General features: G+C 41.3%; 1 protein-coding gene across 2 annotated transcripts; it reads right to left on the bottom strand.

Moving 5' to 3' along the window:
* Positions 1 to 148: 148 nt before the first annotated feature.
* LOC310731522 (synaptosomal-associated protein 23-like) lies at positions 149 to 10,763 on the bottom strand. Of its 2 annotated transcripts, XM_083551189.1 has the most exons (9): positions 10,613 to 10,755; positions 10,325 to 10,363; positions 5,609 to 5,723; positions 3,508 to 3,549; positions 3,320 to 3,368; positions 2,406 to 2,523; positions 2,082 to 2,237; positions 1,760 to 1,904; positions 149 to 981 (listed from the first exon to the last, which is right to left on the bottom strand). In XM_083551189.1, exons 2-9 carry the CDS (start codon positions 10,333 to 10,335, stop codon positions 922 to 924), a joined length of 696 nt encoding a protein of 231 aa, XP_083407315.1. In that variant the 5' UTR covers positions 10,336 to 10,363; positions 10,613 to 10,755; the 3' UTR covers positions 149 to 921. The 2 variants fall into 2 exon arrangements, with proteins under 2 accessions (XP_083407315.1, XP_083407316.1); XM_083551190.1 differs by lacking the exon at positions 10,325 to 10,363 and having other exon boundaries at positions 10,613 to 10,763.
* Between the last annotated feature and the right edge of the window lie 7,856 nt (positions 10,764 to 18,619).

Below are 18,619 nucleotides of genomic sequence, written 5' to 3'. Positions count from 1 at the left end.
GCTGAAAATCGTCTCCCTGCCTTCCCGTCTCTTCAATCTTTAATTTAAAAACGCCAAATGAAAAAATGACAGACAAGACCAACATTGCCACCTGCTGGTATTTAGTCAAAGTAAAAATAAAATGAAAGCACAAGGATGAATCATACCATTGTTGAGGCTCTGTATTTGCTTTATTAAAATTTCAAATACAAATTTAAATACCTAGCTATTTTTATTTGATAGTGAAAAGAACAATTACTGTGACCTTCATAAACCTCTGTATTTTGTGCACTTTTTTTTTTGCTCACATGAGTCATTTTGAACAAAAAACAGTGTGGGCCAGGAGACACAAACTCCATTAAACTCCATTAGGGTTAATTCATTCACAGATTTTTTCAATAATTAAATATAGATACAATCAAGGACAGATATATAACAAGTAAACAATTATATATGTAACAACCCTAGTAAAAGTGGGTTAATATGACAGAACAGCCTACAAGGAGAAATTACACACAGGCACGTGAAGACACAAACACAGGTCTCTTGTCCTTTTATTGACGAAATAATGATAAAATGTATCAGCCATGAAGACCCAGGCAAGTCGCTGAAGAGGGCATTGAAACAGCAACCCTCGGAGAACAATTACAGAAAGTCAGGATAGCGATTACCAGAGAATGGCGTAACGCCACGTTGCTTGTCCAGCATCTAGTGGCGAAGACCTGATTGAGGCAGTGTGTGTGTGCAGTTCTATTTACAAAAAAAAGGCTTCTAAACAAATGACACAAAGGCACAGGAGGCAGTGGAAGAACATTTTTTAAAGCTAAAACAATTTTGCCCTTCAAACAAATAGGTGCTTGTGTATTTGATAAAAAAAAAAAAAAAAAAAAAAAAAGACCAAACGAGAGAGAGAGAGAAGCTGCTTGTTTCGAAATCGCTTCTCTACAGAAGCTTATTAGCTCTCTGGTTGGCATCATCAATACGAGCTTTATTCATGTCAGCCTGGGAAAAAAATAAAGAAAAAGGACATTAGACCTTTTTTTAGACATATAAATATTATTATTATTTTTTTTAACCAATAAGCTTTTTTCCCCTGTCAGGACAGTAAATCACAGCACCACTCAGTAACCCATCCAATCCAAAATATTACATCAATTGATTAAACAATAAAAACTAAATTACACGTGGACACCTAAGCATAAGATTATGTGCTATTTTAAGCACCCCTTCCCTATTCGTCGTTATAATAACCTCCACTCTTTCGGGAAAACGTTCCACTAGAACAGGTTTGAGTCTCCTAATTGAAATAATGGGAAAATGTTATGCTACTGCATACAAAAGACATACAATTTATATGCCTCCAATTTTGTGGTAACAGTTTGGGGAAGAACCACATGTGGCTGAAAAAAAAAAATCAGGTGTCCCAATTCTTTTGTCCATATAAAGTGTATTAACCCAGGTTAATACCATATTTATAAGCCATCAGGAAAATGCCATAGAGTTTAAAGACTTTTCAGTACTACTAAAGATTGATGTAGGTTCTGTAATTCAGCATGGGCATCTCACTTCCAGTGGGACTCGATGATCTGCTGAGCTGTGCTGTATTGCTTTTAGGACACCTAGGTGCATGTGCACAGCAGTATACTGGTTTAAGTTAATCAAGTGAATGAACGGTTACTGGACCACATCAACAGGATTAATCTAATCTGATACACAAAAAGCCGACAAAAATGTTTGAATGATTTTTTTTTTTTTTTTTTTTTATGTAAAGAGAACTTGCCTTCTCGTTAACACGGTCAATGGTCTTGTTCTGTTTGTCGATCTCATTGCCCATGTCCAGAGCCATGATCTTCAAATTCCCGATGATGCTGCCCACCTGCCCCAGGTTCTCCTCCATCTCATCTTCCCGTGCATCTTCCGTGATTCTGTCCGTAAACATTAGAATTTTTCCTTTTAGTACGATGTGAATAAAAGCTTGTATGTAGCCAGGGTGTGTTAGGATTAAAAGCTGGGGGTTATGAATGAATCAGTTCAGCTGAATATTTAAGTTTATATCATATTTATACAAGTTATTATAAGCTGATAAACGGTCATCTTTCTACCTCTTTATATAGGGACCGGAAGCTGTTGTTGCCGCCTGCCCGTTGCGCTGGTTGGTGGGTTGGCTGGAAACCACGCTTCCATCACCATCTGTGCCATTGTCATTTCCAGTGCCCCAAGTACGCTTGTACCGCCCATCGTTCTCAATGGATCTCACTCTGTAAGGTAAGTGACAGTTATGCAAAAAGATACAAAACATAAACTCGGGTTCTCAGTACTTCATTTGAAATAAGCTTATTATTATGGTCATTATTAAATACGAACTTCTGGTTGATTCCGAGCTACAGCTTTTTAACTATTTCAGGGTTTGGGAGCGTAGATCGTACCTATCGCAGGGACAGACACACAGGCCACAGCATTTCGACAGATCAGTCAGGTTCTTCTCTGCCTGTCTCATGTCCTGATTGATATGGTCCATCCCCTGCTCCACACGCCGCAGTTGTTCTAGGTAAAGGTGACAAAACAGAATTATACGTGATAAAACTAGGGATCCGTGTGTCTATTTCTAGTCTCGTTTTTCAAGCGCATAAAAAAAAAACGTAATACTAACAAACAGCAGACAAAAAGATGACATGAAATGACAACGATCAAGACCATGGTGGCAAAGTAGTTTTTAACCACAAATTGATAGGTAAACAATTGTATCTGCATGTGATTGAATTAAATTCCCCCCTTCACTTGAACCTGTTCCAGCATGACAGTGCCCCTGTGCACAAATCTAGCTCCATGAAGATATGCTTTATATAGATTGGAGCGGAAGATCACCTGCTGCAGAGCTCTGACATCAACCCTATTAAACACCTTTGGGAAAAATGTGAACACTGATTGCACACCAGGCCTCCACTTATATCAGTACCTGACTTTACTAACGCCAAAACCACCCTCCAAAATTCAGTGGAATGTCTTTCCAGAAAATTGGAGGTTATTACAACAGCAAACGGAACTAAATGTGAACTAGCATATTAAAAAGCACATATGGTCAAGTGTCCACAAACATTTGCCCATATTGTTAAGCTTACTACTGCATTTTCTTTAAATGTTAGCTAAAAAGCTGTCTAGACACATCTATGCTGATCATGACCCTTTTGCAAACCAGAGAAGTAAGAGGCTGTTGATTGCTGAAGTATCTGAGAACTTGTATCCTGTTGTATCGATATAAGAAATGTTAACATGTGTGTATCTTATTTGTACTTACTCTAAAAAAAAAAAAAAAAGCATCGGGTTATAAAACTTGACTTACCTCCCTGCTGATCCAACATGACCATGGTTTTAGTTCCAGTCTCCCTGCTCTGGGGGGAAAAAACAAACCGTGTGAACACAGTTTCACTCTAAGGACCAATTCTCATTAAATAAAATGACCAGGGCACCACTTTTAGATTCTTTTTTTTTTTTAATTGACTGGATTTTGGGGGTAAAAACCAAGCTTACCTCCTCTGCCAACTGCAGCATGCGTCTCGTGCTCTCAAGTGACTAAAAAAAAAAGTAGAGAAAACTGAGTCAGCATTACTAACACAGTGCCCTATTCACATTGTGGGGATATCACATGTACAACTACATACACTACTCGAATTTGGTAATGTGTGAGTCAGGACGTGTGTATACGTACACACACACACACACACACACACACACACACACACACACACACACACACACACACACACACACACACACACACACACAGGTGCAAATTCATGAAAAAGTGAAAAAAGTGAAACATTATATTCATCACACACAGTATTTCTTTTAATTTTGATAATTATGACTTATAAAATAAGCTGTATTTAAATTCAGTATTTCAGAAAATTGTGAAAAAATTCAATATTGGAGACTCATGGTGTCACACTCTAATCAGCTCAATAAATCCAAACACCTGCAAAGGTTTCCTAAACCTTTAAATGGTGTCTCAGTCTGGTTCAGGCTCTACAATCATGGGGGAAGACTGCTGACTTGACACTTGTCCAGAAGACAATCATTGACACCCTGTACATGGAGGGTAAGAGACTAAAGGTCATCGCTAAAGAAATTGCTGTTCACAGTGCTGTATCCAAGCACATTAATGGAAAGTTGAATGGAAGGAAAAATTGTGGTCGGGGGGGGGGGGGGGGGGGTAAAAAAAAAAAAAAAAAAGAGTGGACTGCAGCTGGAGTCAGTGCTTCAAGAGCCACCAGTCACAGGCGTACCCATGGGCTACAACTGGCGCATTCCTTGTGTCAACTTTAGAGGTGTCTTACCTGCGCAAAGGACAAAAAGGACTGGACTGTTGCTCAGTGAGCGAAAGTCGTCTTTACAGATGAAAGGAAAGAAAATTTCCTTTGGAAATGCATTTCATTTGGAAATCAATCAAGTCCCAGAGTCTGGAAGAAGAGAGGACAGGCACAGAAGTTGCTTGCGGTCCAGAAAATGTTTGCACAGTCAGTGGTGGTTTCGGGAGTCATGTCATCTGCAGGTGTTGGGCCTCTGTGTTTTTTCAAGTCCAAGGTCAGCACAGCCGTCTACCAGGGTGTTTTAGAGCACATCATGCTTCTCTCTGCTGACCAGCTTTATGGAGATGCTGGATGCTGATTTCGTTTTCTAAAAGGATTTGGCACCTGCCCACACTGCCAAACGTACCAAAAGTTGGTTAATGACCATGGTGATGGTGTGCTTGACTGGCCAGCAAACTCACCAGACCTGAACCCCATAGAGAATAAATGAGGTATTGTCAAGAGGAAAATGCAAATGAGCTGAAGGCCACTGTCAAAGAAACCTGGGCTTCTATACCACCTCAGCAGTGCCACAGACTGATCACCTCCATGCCATGCCGAATTGATGCCGTAATTAAAGCAAAAGGAGCCCCTACCAAGTACTGAGTACATATACAGTAAATGAACATACTTTCCAGAAGGCCAACAATTCACTAAAATGTTTTTTTGATTGGTCTACTGAAATATCATTTATTGAGATAGTGAATTGGTAGGTTTTTGTTAAATGTGAGCCAAAATCATCAAAATTAACATATAAACACTAGAAATATCAGTCTATACGAGTTTTACACTGACTTTAATGAAGTGGAAACAAAACAGTTCCTATTGTAAATGTTAGACCACAGTACACTCGCTAACCATTAAATGCGGAAACCAAGTACACAATCATAATTTCGGTAGATGGAAGTATAGAAAGAAGAGAAATGCCCCCATGAGTGGTGATAAAAGTGTGACATTATTAGTTTACCCAAGCTGTCCTTCATGGAACCATCTTTCATGCTGTTAGTACCCAAATTGGGTTAACGCACAGCAGAAAAAAAGCTCATCCCAGTCCCTCGAAAGGCACAGAAGAGAAAAGGCAGGAAAAAGAGAAGAAAAAAGCAGAAGAAGAGCAACAGATTATAGATTAGGCAATATTAGGACAGAAGCATTAAAATAAATAATTTGAATCATGTTTTGCATAAAAAAACACAAACATACCAGAGCTGACTTTATATGCAAAGGACAATTTTTTTTTTTTTTTTTTTTTTTTTTTTTGCAACATGGTACCATGACATTCGTACCTCATCAGTCACTTGGTTGGCTCGGATTGTGATTTCTTCCACTGACATGTCGGCCATCTTGCTGCTGTCAAAATTGGCTGGATTACCTTTGGCACCAAGCTCTATACTCTGGGGTCTGAGGGTCAGAAATAGGGAGTCAGTTCATTTTTTAATAAATAAAAACCAAAAAACAACTAAAATTAAAACAAAGAGAGAGAGAGAGAGAGCACGAGAGAGAGAGAGCGAGAGAGAGAGAAACCCCCCAATCAAGCCCAGTACTAAAATAATATTTTGATTATAATTTTAAACTATGAGTATTGAATAGATTTCTTTTTTTATTTTTTAATTATTATCTTTTTTTTTATGGTATAATTTGAGTATAATCATCTGCTTATATAGCAAAATTTGAGTTCAGAAGTGGCAAAAGCTAACGGAAGTGAGAAATATAATGCAACAAGCTGAAGAGGAAACCAAAAGATATCAGTCTCTTTCTCACTCATACAAACACACATCACTTTCTTTAACACTTGATATGTGGCCTTCAGCCTTCAATGTGTTCTTCAATGATCATTAGGAAGATTTAATACGAAGTTAAATTGGTGGTATGTGTGTGTGACAGAGAGAGAGAACATAAACATGTCACTGAATTTATCTGTAATAACTCGAAAATGTACTTTATACACCGAAGTAAACCAACAATCATTTTAAAACTATACATGATAAGATCTTTGTGGTAGGGGTTCTTGCATTCCGCAGTGGTTCTTATTGACGATTCAGTTAAATGCACCAAGCCATCAGGAACAGGGTAACTTTTTCATGCTGTTGGGATCTCCTGACTTTTTCCTCCAAGCCCAGGAACCCAGGAGCAATAAAGAAAAAAAAAAAAAAAAAAAAGACGTATAACGGTTGGCCACTGCATTCTGTCCCAGAGGTTACATGTCTACCAGGAGGAATCACAAAATGTATAGACTGAGCATTAGGGGCCATTAGTACCTTGACAACATTTCACCAGACCCAGGTACAGAAATCGCTTCCCTAGCGGTTAACAATGATTATCTTAAGGCTAACTGTAGATTGGGCAGTGCAACAAAGATATAAACGAAATTTGTCCTAAACTGTTGCTTCAATTAACTGACTTTCACAACATTTTCTGTGCAAACCAATACATGGCAATGTCTCAAAACTTGACAGCCAATGAACCAGCCACACCTGGGCCCCTGAGCAAGGCCCTTAACCCCATAGTTGCTCAGTTGGATGAATGAGATAAACGTATATCAGTTGGGATAAGGGAGTCTTCCAAATGGCATAAATGTAAAGGGGAGGCCACATGTCCTTATGTCCCAGTGTCATATGGTGACTGGATTCAGACACTTCAGACCATTTCAACAAAAAAGCTTTGCAAATTCAGAAAACCAGTGACTCTCGATTTGATTTCTATTAGAAGCATTTGTATGTGAGCAGTTTTGGCTCCAGCTGCAGGCTTATAACCCACTTCTGAAGGTTCATAACTCCAGCATAACTAAAGGAAATTATTGCTCCAGCTGTTGTGATCAGTTTTGGCATGTATGACAAAAGATACTGAACATGGTGGTAAAAGTGAATCAAGCGTGAGAAACATTCGCACTTAATCATTTCATGCCAATGAACTCTATGAACTGCTTCGGCATTTGGAAGTATTTACTTCGAGGTAACACAAGCAGGGTGGATGAGTCTTGAACAGATTGTGTCTTTGGAAACACAAAATCTACCTTTCCTTGATGAAAAACCTTTTCTTAGTGAAACACCGTAAGAGCTACAGAACAGATAAATAACAAATAATACAATCAGCTCTTACAAACAAACACGAATAGCCATTTATAAGAAACCCTTTTGTGATGTCACACAATGATGTCACAGATGTGAGTGTCATGTTACACTGACGTATCACATGACATAAGTGATAACACATTAAAATACTTCTTCACAGTTAAATAGATTAACCCACATATTAATGCATATACACATTAAACAACAGTACCTTGTTCCCGTTCCAGCTAGGTGCTTAATTATCCCTTACTTTCCTTAAGAACTTTGTACGATTTTAGAGCATTTTAGCGACATGACTTTCCTTTTCCATGTGTGCATCTCACTAACTAGTGGGGGCGGAGTTAAAGGACTATACCATATGGGGGCGGAAGAGACCAAACAAAATAGAGCTTAAAAGGATTACCTCTTTTACTCTTTTCTTAAAGTTAGTTACAGTCCTAGCTGTTTACCATCATCAAGGACAAGGTCACAAGCCATCAAGGCAAACATCATCATCACTAGCATTTGAGGCAGGCCAGACTTCAAGGAATCAAGATGTCTGCACTTAAGAGCCTGAAAAAACATCTATTTCTGGAAAGATACATCTCTCAGTCTTCTGTGAGAATCTAAGCAACTTTTAAAAGAAACCCTGTCAAATCAAGAATTACATGAAAACATCCGTTTCTTCTGGAAACTTACTTAGAACACAGAACAGAATACACACATTTGTTCCAATATCAGTTCAGCCATGATTCAAGTCAAACTGTTTTTTTCTTTATTCTTCCATGTAGCTTGAATACATTAGGAAATATTGTTTTCCAGGAACATGAGAGAATGCCATACTACATAAACACTAAGTGAAGACAAGTGCAGAACAATAAATACACAGAACATGGGCTGTAAACTGAAAGTTATATTTCAATGTAGCAGCATAAAAAAATAGCAGCAATATATATATTTAAAAAAAAAAAAAAACATTAAGAAAAATTCCTGAGTATCTTGAGAAGATCGAGGCCTGGAGGAAACTTTTCTTTTCTATATAAAAACAGCTGATTTGGAGACTTTATATCAGTATAATGATTTTTTTTTTTTTTTTTGAAGGCACACCATTAGACTTGTGTAAAATCGGTGGGACCCTTGTGGGTGTTGAAACTTGAAACAAGATTGTGGAGGCCTAAGTGTTAAGCGGATGGTCAGTTTGGCTGTGCTGGGCTGATTATTTCCTGGCTCCTTTGGTCCTTTTCCTTCTTCCTGGGGTCACATTACACTGAACTTGCATGTCCTACTAAAAGAAAAGCACTGCACAAGAGCTTTTATCAGCTTCTCCATGCTCCTGTTTAATTTGCCAATCTTAAATCTTGGTAGTACCTCCACATTTTCCTAAAATACGAAATTAATATATATTAAGCAAATCCATCCAGCTACAGGTGCTTCTGGAGATCATGAATGATAATGAGAAGCAAATCTGGCAAACATAAGTTAATACAGGATTTTGTTAAAAGATGTAGAAACGATGAGCAAATTAAATTTGTAGGTGTCTCTCTCTGTCTCTTTTTTTTTAAGTCGCTAATTTGAAAAGCAAATATTTGTAAATAATTGCAATCAAGCATCGGCAAACACTGGGGCGGGGGGATAATCCCTATCATCCTTGAACGATGTAACAAAGCAAGTGATCGCTGGTTCAGTGCGTTATTTACCACCAGAACTCCAGGTAAATATGGAAGTGTAAAAATGGATGAAAATGCAGCAAAGCCTTAGAGATGAAGTGGGATGTAGATAACGGAGCAGATGATGGTGTTTTTTCAAACAAAAAATACTGCAGACACAGCATATCTGTTTCCCGTGCAAAGAAACTCAAACACAAAAGGAAATGTCTTTTTTTTTTTTTTTTTTTTTTATGTCCAAGGCTAGTGTTTCCGTGTCCTTTTTAAGCTGTAATAAAAACCCCTGGCTTCAGTTCTATCCCTAGATTTACTCACAACTAAGAATGCATTATCACTGAATTGCATGCGCACACACACACACACTTATAGGCTAGACGTAACCATAATAAGTAACATTTCTGGTTTTTCTACATGAACTGGTTTCCCAACATGTCTTTTTTTACTGACAATTACCTCACTCATTAGACTGAACATAACAGTGAGAGTTATGGGAAGAAATCTACTTATGAAAAGCTACTTCCAATGGGATCAGGAAGCTTCTGACGGGATCAGGGCGCTTCCCACGGGATCCCTACGGGATCAGGGCGCTTCCCACGGGATCCCTACGGGATCAGGGCGCTTCCCACGGGATCCCTACGGGATCAGGGCGCTTCCCACGGGATCCCAACGGGATCAGGGCGCTTCCAATAGGTTAAAGAAACTTGATCAGGATGATTCCAATGGGACTGGGACAATCCCAATAGGATCAGGGGAGTGGTAGCTTAAATGTTAAGACTCTATGTTGCTAATCGGAAGGTCTGGGTTTCAAGCTCCAGCGCTGCCAAGCTGCCACTGTTGGGCCCTCAAGCAAGGCCCTCAACCCTCTCCAACTCCAAGGACGCTGTATCATGTCTCACTCTGACCCACAACTTCCTAACAAGCTGGGTCATAAACAAAACATTTCACTGTACTGTAATGTACATGTGACAAGTAAAAAGCTTCCTTCTTTATGATATTGAAACACAGTCCTCATCGTACTACATATGACGAACACGCAGAGGTCCGATTAGGACACGTCCCGCGCTTTGTACGGCAAGCTGCACTGTGATTCACAGCCCAAACTGTCTGCCATTTAAATACGAGTCTTAATACAGTGTCAAGAAACTAAAAGAAAAAAAAGTAGTGTGAACCCACACCCACCACCACCATGAGATCGGACTCGACTGGGTGTTAATGCGGAAAATAATAAAACCCAGTGGCAGATTCCAATCCCAGCACCAGATCCGTGGTTCCAGATGGTCATACTTACTGCTTGCTCATAGTGTCTCCGCGTCTTCTTTGTCTTTAACTGGTAAAAAAAAACGGGTTGGTTTGTATGTGTCTTGTTGACACCGCGAAAGTAAACCGTTCCTGGAGTTTTAGCTGCGCGCTAGTAAGCTAGCATGGCTAATGTTTGGCTAGTTTACTAAGTTAGTTCCTCTTTCCTTGTAGGACAAAAAGGGAATATTCATCAGACTTTTTTTTTGTAATATTGTTTTTATTATTTTTATTATTAAGTATGGTGAACACTTCGTGGTAACAGAGAGGCGCTACTTACTGCGGTAAACCCGATTTTCCCTTTCACTTCCAACTTTCTGCGGATCCGTCTTCACATCAACTCTGCGGATTCCTTTAGATGGCTGACACTTCTGCGCATGTCCGATCATATGACAGACGGCCCTCAACGGCGCATGCGCAAATTGTGTTGCACGCGCGTGTGTCGGTTCTTTGAATCGAGTTGATAAAAATGAACGATTATTTATTTTTTTGAGTCATTTATTTCATTTCGTTCCTTTAAGAAAAAATAGAGTCAATTGTTCCATTTCCAAATCAGCAAATTCAGCAACACTAACTAAGATCTACTATCACGAACATTGACATTGGACCTCCTGGAGTGTTTAAAGGCTCTGGCATGGAGAAGCTGGTGTTGGATCTGTGATGATCACAAATGTTGAGCTCAGTAGCTCCTAGTTTTATAACCATAAAGACTGTATAAGACTGTATAAGATTTGTTATAAAACTCTTGATGTCGCCCAGATGAGGATGGGTTTTCCTTTTAAATCTGGTTCCTCTTAAGGTTTCTTCCTCATAACATCTAAGGGAGTTTTGTGAACAGCCTGTCTGTTGTGAAAAGCGCTATAGAAATAAACTTGACTTGACTTGACTTTGACTTTAGTTCCAATAATGAAAATATGACAATGCAGCTAAGGACTAAGGAATGAGTGGCTCACCCCTTACAGTGAGGAAAATAAGTATTTGAACACCCTGCTATTTTGCAAGTTCTCCCACTTAGAAATCATGGAGGGGTCTAAAATTGTCATCGTAGGTGCATGTCCACTGTGAGAGACATAATAAAAAAAAAAATAATAATAATCCAGAAATCACAATATATGATTTTTAAACTAATTATTTGTATGATACAGCTGCAAATAAGTATTTGAACACCTGTCTATCAGCTAGAATTCTGACCCTTAAAGACCTGTTAGTCTGCCTTTAAAATGTCCACCTCCACTACATTTATTATCCTAAATTAGATGCACCTGTTTGAGGTCGTTAGCTGCATAAAGACACCTGTCCACCCCATACAATCAGTAAGAATCCAACTACTAACATGACCAAGACCAAAGAGCTGTCCATAGACACTAGGGACAAAAGTGTACACCTCCACAAGGCTGGAAAGGTCTACGGGGAAATTGCCAAGCCGCTTGGTGAAAAAAGGTCCACTGTTGGAGCAATCATTAGAAAATGAAAGAAGCTAAACATGACTGTCAATCTCCCTCGGACGGGGCTCCATGCAAGATCTCACCTCGTGGGGTCTCAATGATCCTAAGGAAGGTGAGAAATCAGCCCAGAACTACACGGGAGGAGCTGGTCAATGACCTGAAAAGAGCTGGGACCACCGTTTCCAAGGTTACTGTTGGTAATACACTAAGACGTCATGGTTTGAAATCATGCATGGCACAGAAGGTTCCCCTGCTAAAACCAGCACATGTCCAGGCACGTCTTAAGTTTGCCAATGACCATTTGGATGATACAGAGGAGTCATGGGAGAAAGTCATGTGGTCAGATGAGACCAAAATAGAACTTTTGGGTCATAATTCCACTAAACATGTTTGGTGGAAGAAGAATGATGAGTACCATCCCAAAAACACCATCCCTACTGTGAAGCATGGGGGTGGTAGCATTATGCTTTGGGGGTGTTTTTCTGCACATGGGACAGGGCGACTGCACTGTATTAAGGAGAGGATGACCGGGGCCATGTATTGCGAGATTTTGGGAAACAACCTCCTTCCCTCAGTTAGAGCATTGAAGATGGGTCGAGGCTGGGTCTTCCAGCATGACAATGACCCGAAGCACACAGCCAGGATAACCAACGAGTGGCTCTGTAAGAAGCATATCAAGGTTCTGGCGTGGCCTAGCCAGTCTCCAGACCTAAACCCAATAGAGAATCTTTGGAGGAAGCTCAAACTCCGTGGTTTTTAAGCGACAGGCCAGAAACCTGACTGATCTAGAGAAGATCTGTGTGGAGGAGTGGTCCAAAATCCCTCCTGCAGTGTGTGCAAACCTGGTGAAAAACTACAGGAAACGTTTGACCTCTGTAATTGCAAACAAAGGCTACTGTACCAAATATTAACATTGACTTTCTCAGGTGTTCAAATACTTATTTGCAGCTGTATCATACAAATAAATAGTTAAAAAAAATCATACATTGTGATTTCTGGATTTTATTTTTAGATTATGTCTCTCACAGTGGACATGCACCTACGATGACATTTTCAGACCCCTCCATGATTTATAAGTGGGAGAACTTGCAAAATAGCAGGGTGCTCAAATACTTATTTTCCTCACTGTATATCTTTTAGTCTGTGTCGTTAACTCTTTTGTTATGTGACTCCAAACAATTATTGTAACAATAATGTTAAGACTAGGGCCTAAAAAACCTGATCTATTGCATTGTGTAACGTCTTGTAACAATACTTATTTAGACCAAATAAAATCTATTGTGTAGTGCCTATGGGAGTCACATGACAAAAGAAAGAATGACTCGGAACAGAGGACTCCTGAGATGAATTACTCCATTCTGTTTCCTGTACATAACCTACGGGAGATTTCGCAATGCTTTTTTCATGGGCGTCCAGTAGAAAATGAACTAATTACTCTTTGAGACTACTCATTCTTCTGAGTCACGGTAAAGATCAAAATGAATGAATCCTCCAGGAACGACCCATCACTAGATCCAACTTAATCCAGGGACTGCTGAATTGCCCAATTCCTATCAAGTCAAGTCAAGTTTATTTCTATAGTGCTTTTCACAACAGACATTGTCTCAAAGCAGCTTTACAGAATTTAACAGTTAAGGTGAGAGGAACCAGACTCAAAAGGGGAACCCATCCTCATTTGGGTGACATCAAGACTGTGATTATAGTCTTTAAACAATACAGAACACTGAAGAGAGAGCTAACATGAGCACTGGAGTGTAAGCTTATGAGTAATGATCTTTCTACAGTATTTTACAGTCATTGTGGTTATAAAACTAGGAGCTACTGAGCAACTTATAAAATAGCTCAACATTTGTGATCATCACAGATCCAACACCAGCTTCTCCATGCCAGAGCCATTAAACACTCAAAGAGGTCCAGTGTCAAAACTCCACATGAAGTGGAATCCAATTGGTGCTGGTATGTCTCTGGGTGGTTCAAGATGTTTGTGGGGTCAGCATCTACTTCTTTAAAGGTCCACAATCTTCATGAGGTGGAACGTGACTGAGGTTGGAGCAACCTCAGGATGCCTCGGGATGGGTAGAGAAAGAGAAGCAGTGGAGAGAAATTAGCGTAGCTGCTGCTCATTGTTACTGTCAATAGTAACAAATCCAATAATGTTGTTAAGATATCGAGTAAAGGAAGTTCAGTGGTGTCAAAGCAGAAGACTATACTGAGCAGAAACAAAGCCAGGGAGTTCCATGGAAATACCCCAAAACATAGACAACACAGTTTTGATATGCCCTCTTGAGCAATATGTGTCTTCTTCTTCTTCTTCTGTGGATGTCACCATAGTGGATCATCCATCAACGCACTACCCTGTCCCTCTGCATGTCTTCCCTCACCACTTCCATAATACCTTCTCCTGCGCCTTCCTCATTGCATCTCCATCCTCAGCATTCTTATACCATTATACCCCATGTCTCTTCTCTGCACATGACCAAACTATCTGTATCATAAGTCTCTCAGATTGTCTCTTAATCCATATGTGTATTGACCACATTTCTTATTGTTTTCTAAAAAGTAGCATGTAATTCACGTCCGCTTCATGATATTTTATTCCATCCACCACTTCAACTCTTGGCCATCTGTTCTGGTAAGGTCTACTCTAAAAATGGGATTTTTTTTTTTATATAAAGCCATGGTTCTCAAAGTGGGAACCCCAAAATGCAGATAAGGCATTCTGTTACAGTGATTCTCAGTCCTGTACATTTTCACTTCTCCCAGTACATCCTCTGGACATAATGACCTATTCAGTGTTTAATGGTTTGTGTGAGATCAGAGAGAACACTAAAATATGCAGGACTACAGGAACCTCCAAGACCAAGAGCTGGAAACTTGTGATATAGACCCATGGTTCTCAAAGTGTTGTCCAGGGAACTTCAAAAGGTCCCTGAAGCATTCTGTAACAGTGATGGAAACGATCCGTACTGTTAGAGTCCATGCATTTTATAATGCCTATAATTATTGAAATCATGATCATGTGATAATAAATATAAAAATCAGTTAAAGGGGATCCTGTAAATCTGGGAAACGACATTTTTAGACTAATGTTAGTATTAATAATGTTAATAATGCTCCTATAACAGCACCTTTTCCTCAGTTGGCATATTTTAGATTGCTGTTGCTTTTACAATGGTAATTGATTCTAAATAAAATTATAGAATTATATATAGCTATATTTCCTAATGTTCAGCACTGGAGTGTGTTACCACCCCTCTCAGTTTTAGTATCCTCTTTTTGTCATGCTTGGGGTTTCATGGATCTGGATCATACATATGGATCTAGTAACCATAAGTATGAGGCAGGAATACACACTGAATTGGACAAACACTCAGGAGATAGGAGGAAACCTGAAAACCCAGAGGAAACCACATGGACACAGAGAGAATCCCTACAGTCATGTGGCAGCAGTCTTAATATGCCAGTGTTATTGCAGTGCTAAAAAAGTACTATTTAGGCAGAATTTCATACTGATGTTTCAAAACTTATATATTTTTGCACTTAAAAATGTTTTCAAGCATGGCATTATGCACTGGATCAAAAAGTGAAAAAGCAAAAACAAAAGATTAAACCAATCTCCGAATAAACTGGGAAAAAACAAACTATTTAATCTTTAGGAAACACACCCATTCTGTTTTTTTTTTTTCATGCGGTCTTAATAGATGTTTAGTATTAAAGAGGGCCATCTACAGGCAATACAATGTCAATACAAGTTGTCGTTCAAATACAACACCCGTCCAATAATGTGTCAGTTGTGAAATTGAAATTAATGTGATCTTATTGACTTGTACCTGGTGTGATTGTTTTAGAATCTTCTGAACACACAGAACAGCTGCTTGAAATTTACAGAATGGTGTACAACACATAAAAAAAACATCTGGTGGATGTGTACATTAAAAAGGTACAAACTCTATGTAGATATAGAGCTCAGAGAATTTTATTTTATTCAGAGATTATATTATCATGATTTAATATTGTCTATTAAACATATTTATTACAGGAGTCGTGGTTCACTGTGGATCCTGCATGAGCCCCCGATTTTGGGTTAATTGTTTATCTGTTGGCTCTGTGTGTGTGTGTAGGTTTAATAAGGGTTCTCCAGTTTTCTCCCACAACCTAGTAGGTGGATATATAGATGTATAAATGTGTGCCTATCCGGTGTGAATCCAAGAAAAATCACACCCTGCATTCCCGAGATCCGGCATGACACTAAACAGATCACTGAAAGTGACTGGCATTATGATCAGGTCTTTTGATTCCAGAATAAAAAATTTTACAAAGTTTTGAAACTTGAAAATTCCACAAATTATATCTAATTGCACACCACCATATCCAGTGATTGCATGTTACTTGAAATACATTTAAGTAATAAATGTTTAATCGGTTTATTATTTGTTTTGTTTCTACACCGAAACACAGTCTTGATGTAGTGTCTATCTTTCTGAGCACGTGTTCAGGGTTTACTTTTGGTCAAGGCCAAATTTGTAAATGTGTCTGAACCGGTCAGGTCTATAAAAAATAAAACAATAAGACAAGATATCCTCTCCTTGAACTGCCACCTTAACGTGGTGGAGGGGTTTGAGTACCCGAATGACCCTAGGAGCTATGTTGTCCGGGTCTATATGCCCCTGGTAGGGTCTCCCAAGGCAAACAGGTCCTAGGCGACGGGTCAGACTAAGAGCGGTTCAAAACCCCTTATAAGAAATGGTAAATCAAGGACCGTGACGTCGCCCGGTATGGCGCAGCCGAGGCCCCACCCTGGAGCCAGGCCTGGGGTTGGGGCTCGTATGCGAGCGCCTGGTGGCCGGGCCTTTCCCCACAGGGTCCGGCCAGGCTCAGCCCGAAGGAGCGACGTGGGGCCACCTTCCAGTGGGGGACTCCGTCGTTCTACTAGGAGACTTTAATGCACACGTGGGCAGCGACAGTGACACCTGGAGGGGCGTGATTGGGAGGAACGGCCCCCCTGATCTGAACCCGAGCGGTGTTCAGTTATTGGACTTCTGTGCTAGTTACAGTTTGTCCATAACGAACACCATGTTCAAGCATAAGGGTGTCCATCAGTGCACGTGGCACCAGGACACCCTAGGCCGTAGGTCGATGATCGACTTTGTGGTTGTTTCATCTGACCTGCGGCCGTATGTCTTGGACACTCGGGTAAAGAGAGGGGCGGAGCTGTCAACTGATCACCACCTGGTGATGAGTTGGATCCGATGGCGGGGGAGGAAGCTGGACAGACTCGGCAGACCCAAGCGTACTGTGAGGGTCTGCTGAGAACGTTTCGCCGAGTCTCCTGTCAGAGAGATCTTCAACTCCCACCTCTGGCGGAGCTTTGACTAGATCCCGAGGGAGGCCGGAGATATTGAGTCCGAGTGGACCACATTCTCCACCTCCATTGTCGAAGCAGCCGCTCGGAGCTGTGGCAGTAAGGTCTCCGGTGCCTGTCGAGGCGGCAATCCCCGAACCCGGTGGTGGAAACCGGAAGTAAGGGATGCCGTCAAGCTGAAGAAGGAGTCCTATCGGGCCTGGTTGGCTTGTGGGACTCCTGAGGCAGCTGACGGGTACCGGCAGGCCAAGCGAACTGCAGCCCGGGTGGTTATCGAGGCAAAAACTCGGGCCTGGGAGGAGTTCGGTGAGGCCATGGAGAAGGACTATCGGCTGGCCCTGAAAAGATCCTGGCAAACCGTCCGGCGCCTCAGGAGGGGAAAGCAGTGCCCCACCAATGCTGTTTACAGTAGAGGTGGGGAGCTGTTGACCTCAACTGGGGATGTCGTTGGACGGTGAAAGGAATACTTCGAGGATCTCCTCAATCCCGCCGTCACGTCTTCCATTGAGGAAGCAGAGGCTGAGGGCTCAGAGGCAGACTCGTCCATCACCCAAGCTGAAGTCACCGAGGTAGTAAAGAAACTCCTCGGTGGCAAGGCACCGGGGGTGGATGAGATCCGCCCTGAGTACCTCAAGTCTCTGGATGTTGTGGGGCTGTCTTGGCTGACATGCCTCTGCAGCATCGCGTGGCAGTCGGGGACAGTGCCTCTGGAATGGCAGACTGGGGTGGTGGTCCCTCTTTTTAAGAAGGGGGATCACACTTCTCAGCCTACCTGGGAAAGTCTATGCCAGGGTACTGGAGAGGAGAATACGGCCGATAGTAGAACCTCGGATTCAGGAGGAACAGTGTGGTTTTCGTCCAGGCCGTGGAACACTGGACCAGCTCTATACCCTCTACAGGGTGCTGGAGGGTTCATGGGAGTTTGCCCAACCAGTCCACATGTGTTTTGTGGATTTGGAAAAGGCATTCGACTGTGTCCCTCGCGGCGGCCTGTGGAGGGTGCTCCGGGAGTATGGGGTCGGGGGCCCTTTACTAAGGGCTGTCCGGTCCCTGTACGACCGAAGCAGGAGCTTGGTTCGCATTGCCGGCAGTAAGTCAGACTTGTTCTCGGTGCATGTTGGACTCTGGCAGGGCTGCCCTTTGTCACCGGTTCTGTTCATAATTTTTATGGACAGAATTTCTAGGCGCAGCCAGGGTCGGAGGGTGTCCGGTTTGGTGACGACACGATTTCGTTTTTTTGCTCTTTGCAGATGATGTTGTCGTGTTGGCTTCATCAGACCAGGACCTTCAGCATGCACTGGGACGGTTTGCAGCCGAGTGTGAAGTGGCTGGGATGAGAATCAGCACCTTCAAATCCGAGACCATGGTCCTCAGTCAGAAAAGGGTGGCTTGCCCACTTCAGGTTGGTGGGGAGTTCCTGCCGCAAGTGGAGGAGTTTAAGTATCTTGGGGTTTTGTTCACGAGTGAGGGAAGGGTGGAA

Source organism: Silurus aristotelis (genome assembly GCF_946808225.1).
Source record: "Silurus aristotelis genome assembly, chromosome: 9".
NCBI lineage: Eukaryota > Metazoa > Chordata > Actinopteri > Siluriformes > Siluridae > Silurus > Silurus aristotelis.
Note: the sequence above shows the minus strand (reverse complement) of the source record. Positions and strands in the feature narration are given on the sequence as shown.

Coding starts and splice junctions, on each gene's coding strand:
- LOC310731522 (XM_083551189.1), bottom strand. Junction 3,369..3,507: donor TGCTGCAGTTGGCAGAGGAG/GTAAGCTTGGTT, acceptor TTTTCCCCCCAG/AGCAGGGAGACTGGAACTAA. Junction 1,905..2,081: donor TCCGGTCCCTATATAAAGAG/GTAGAAAGATGA, acceptor GTTTACGGACAG/AATCACGGAAGATGCACGGG.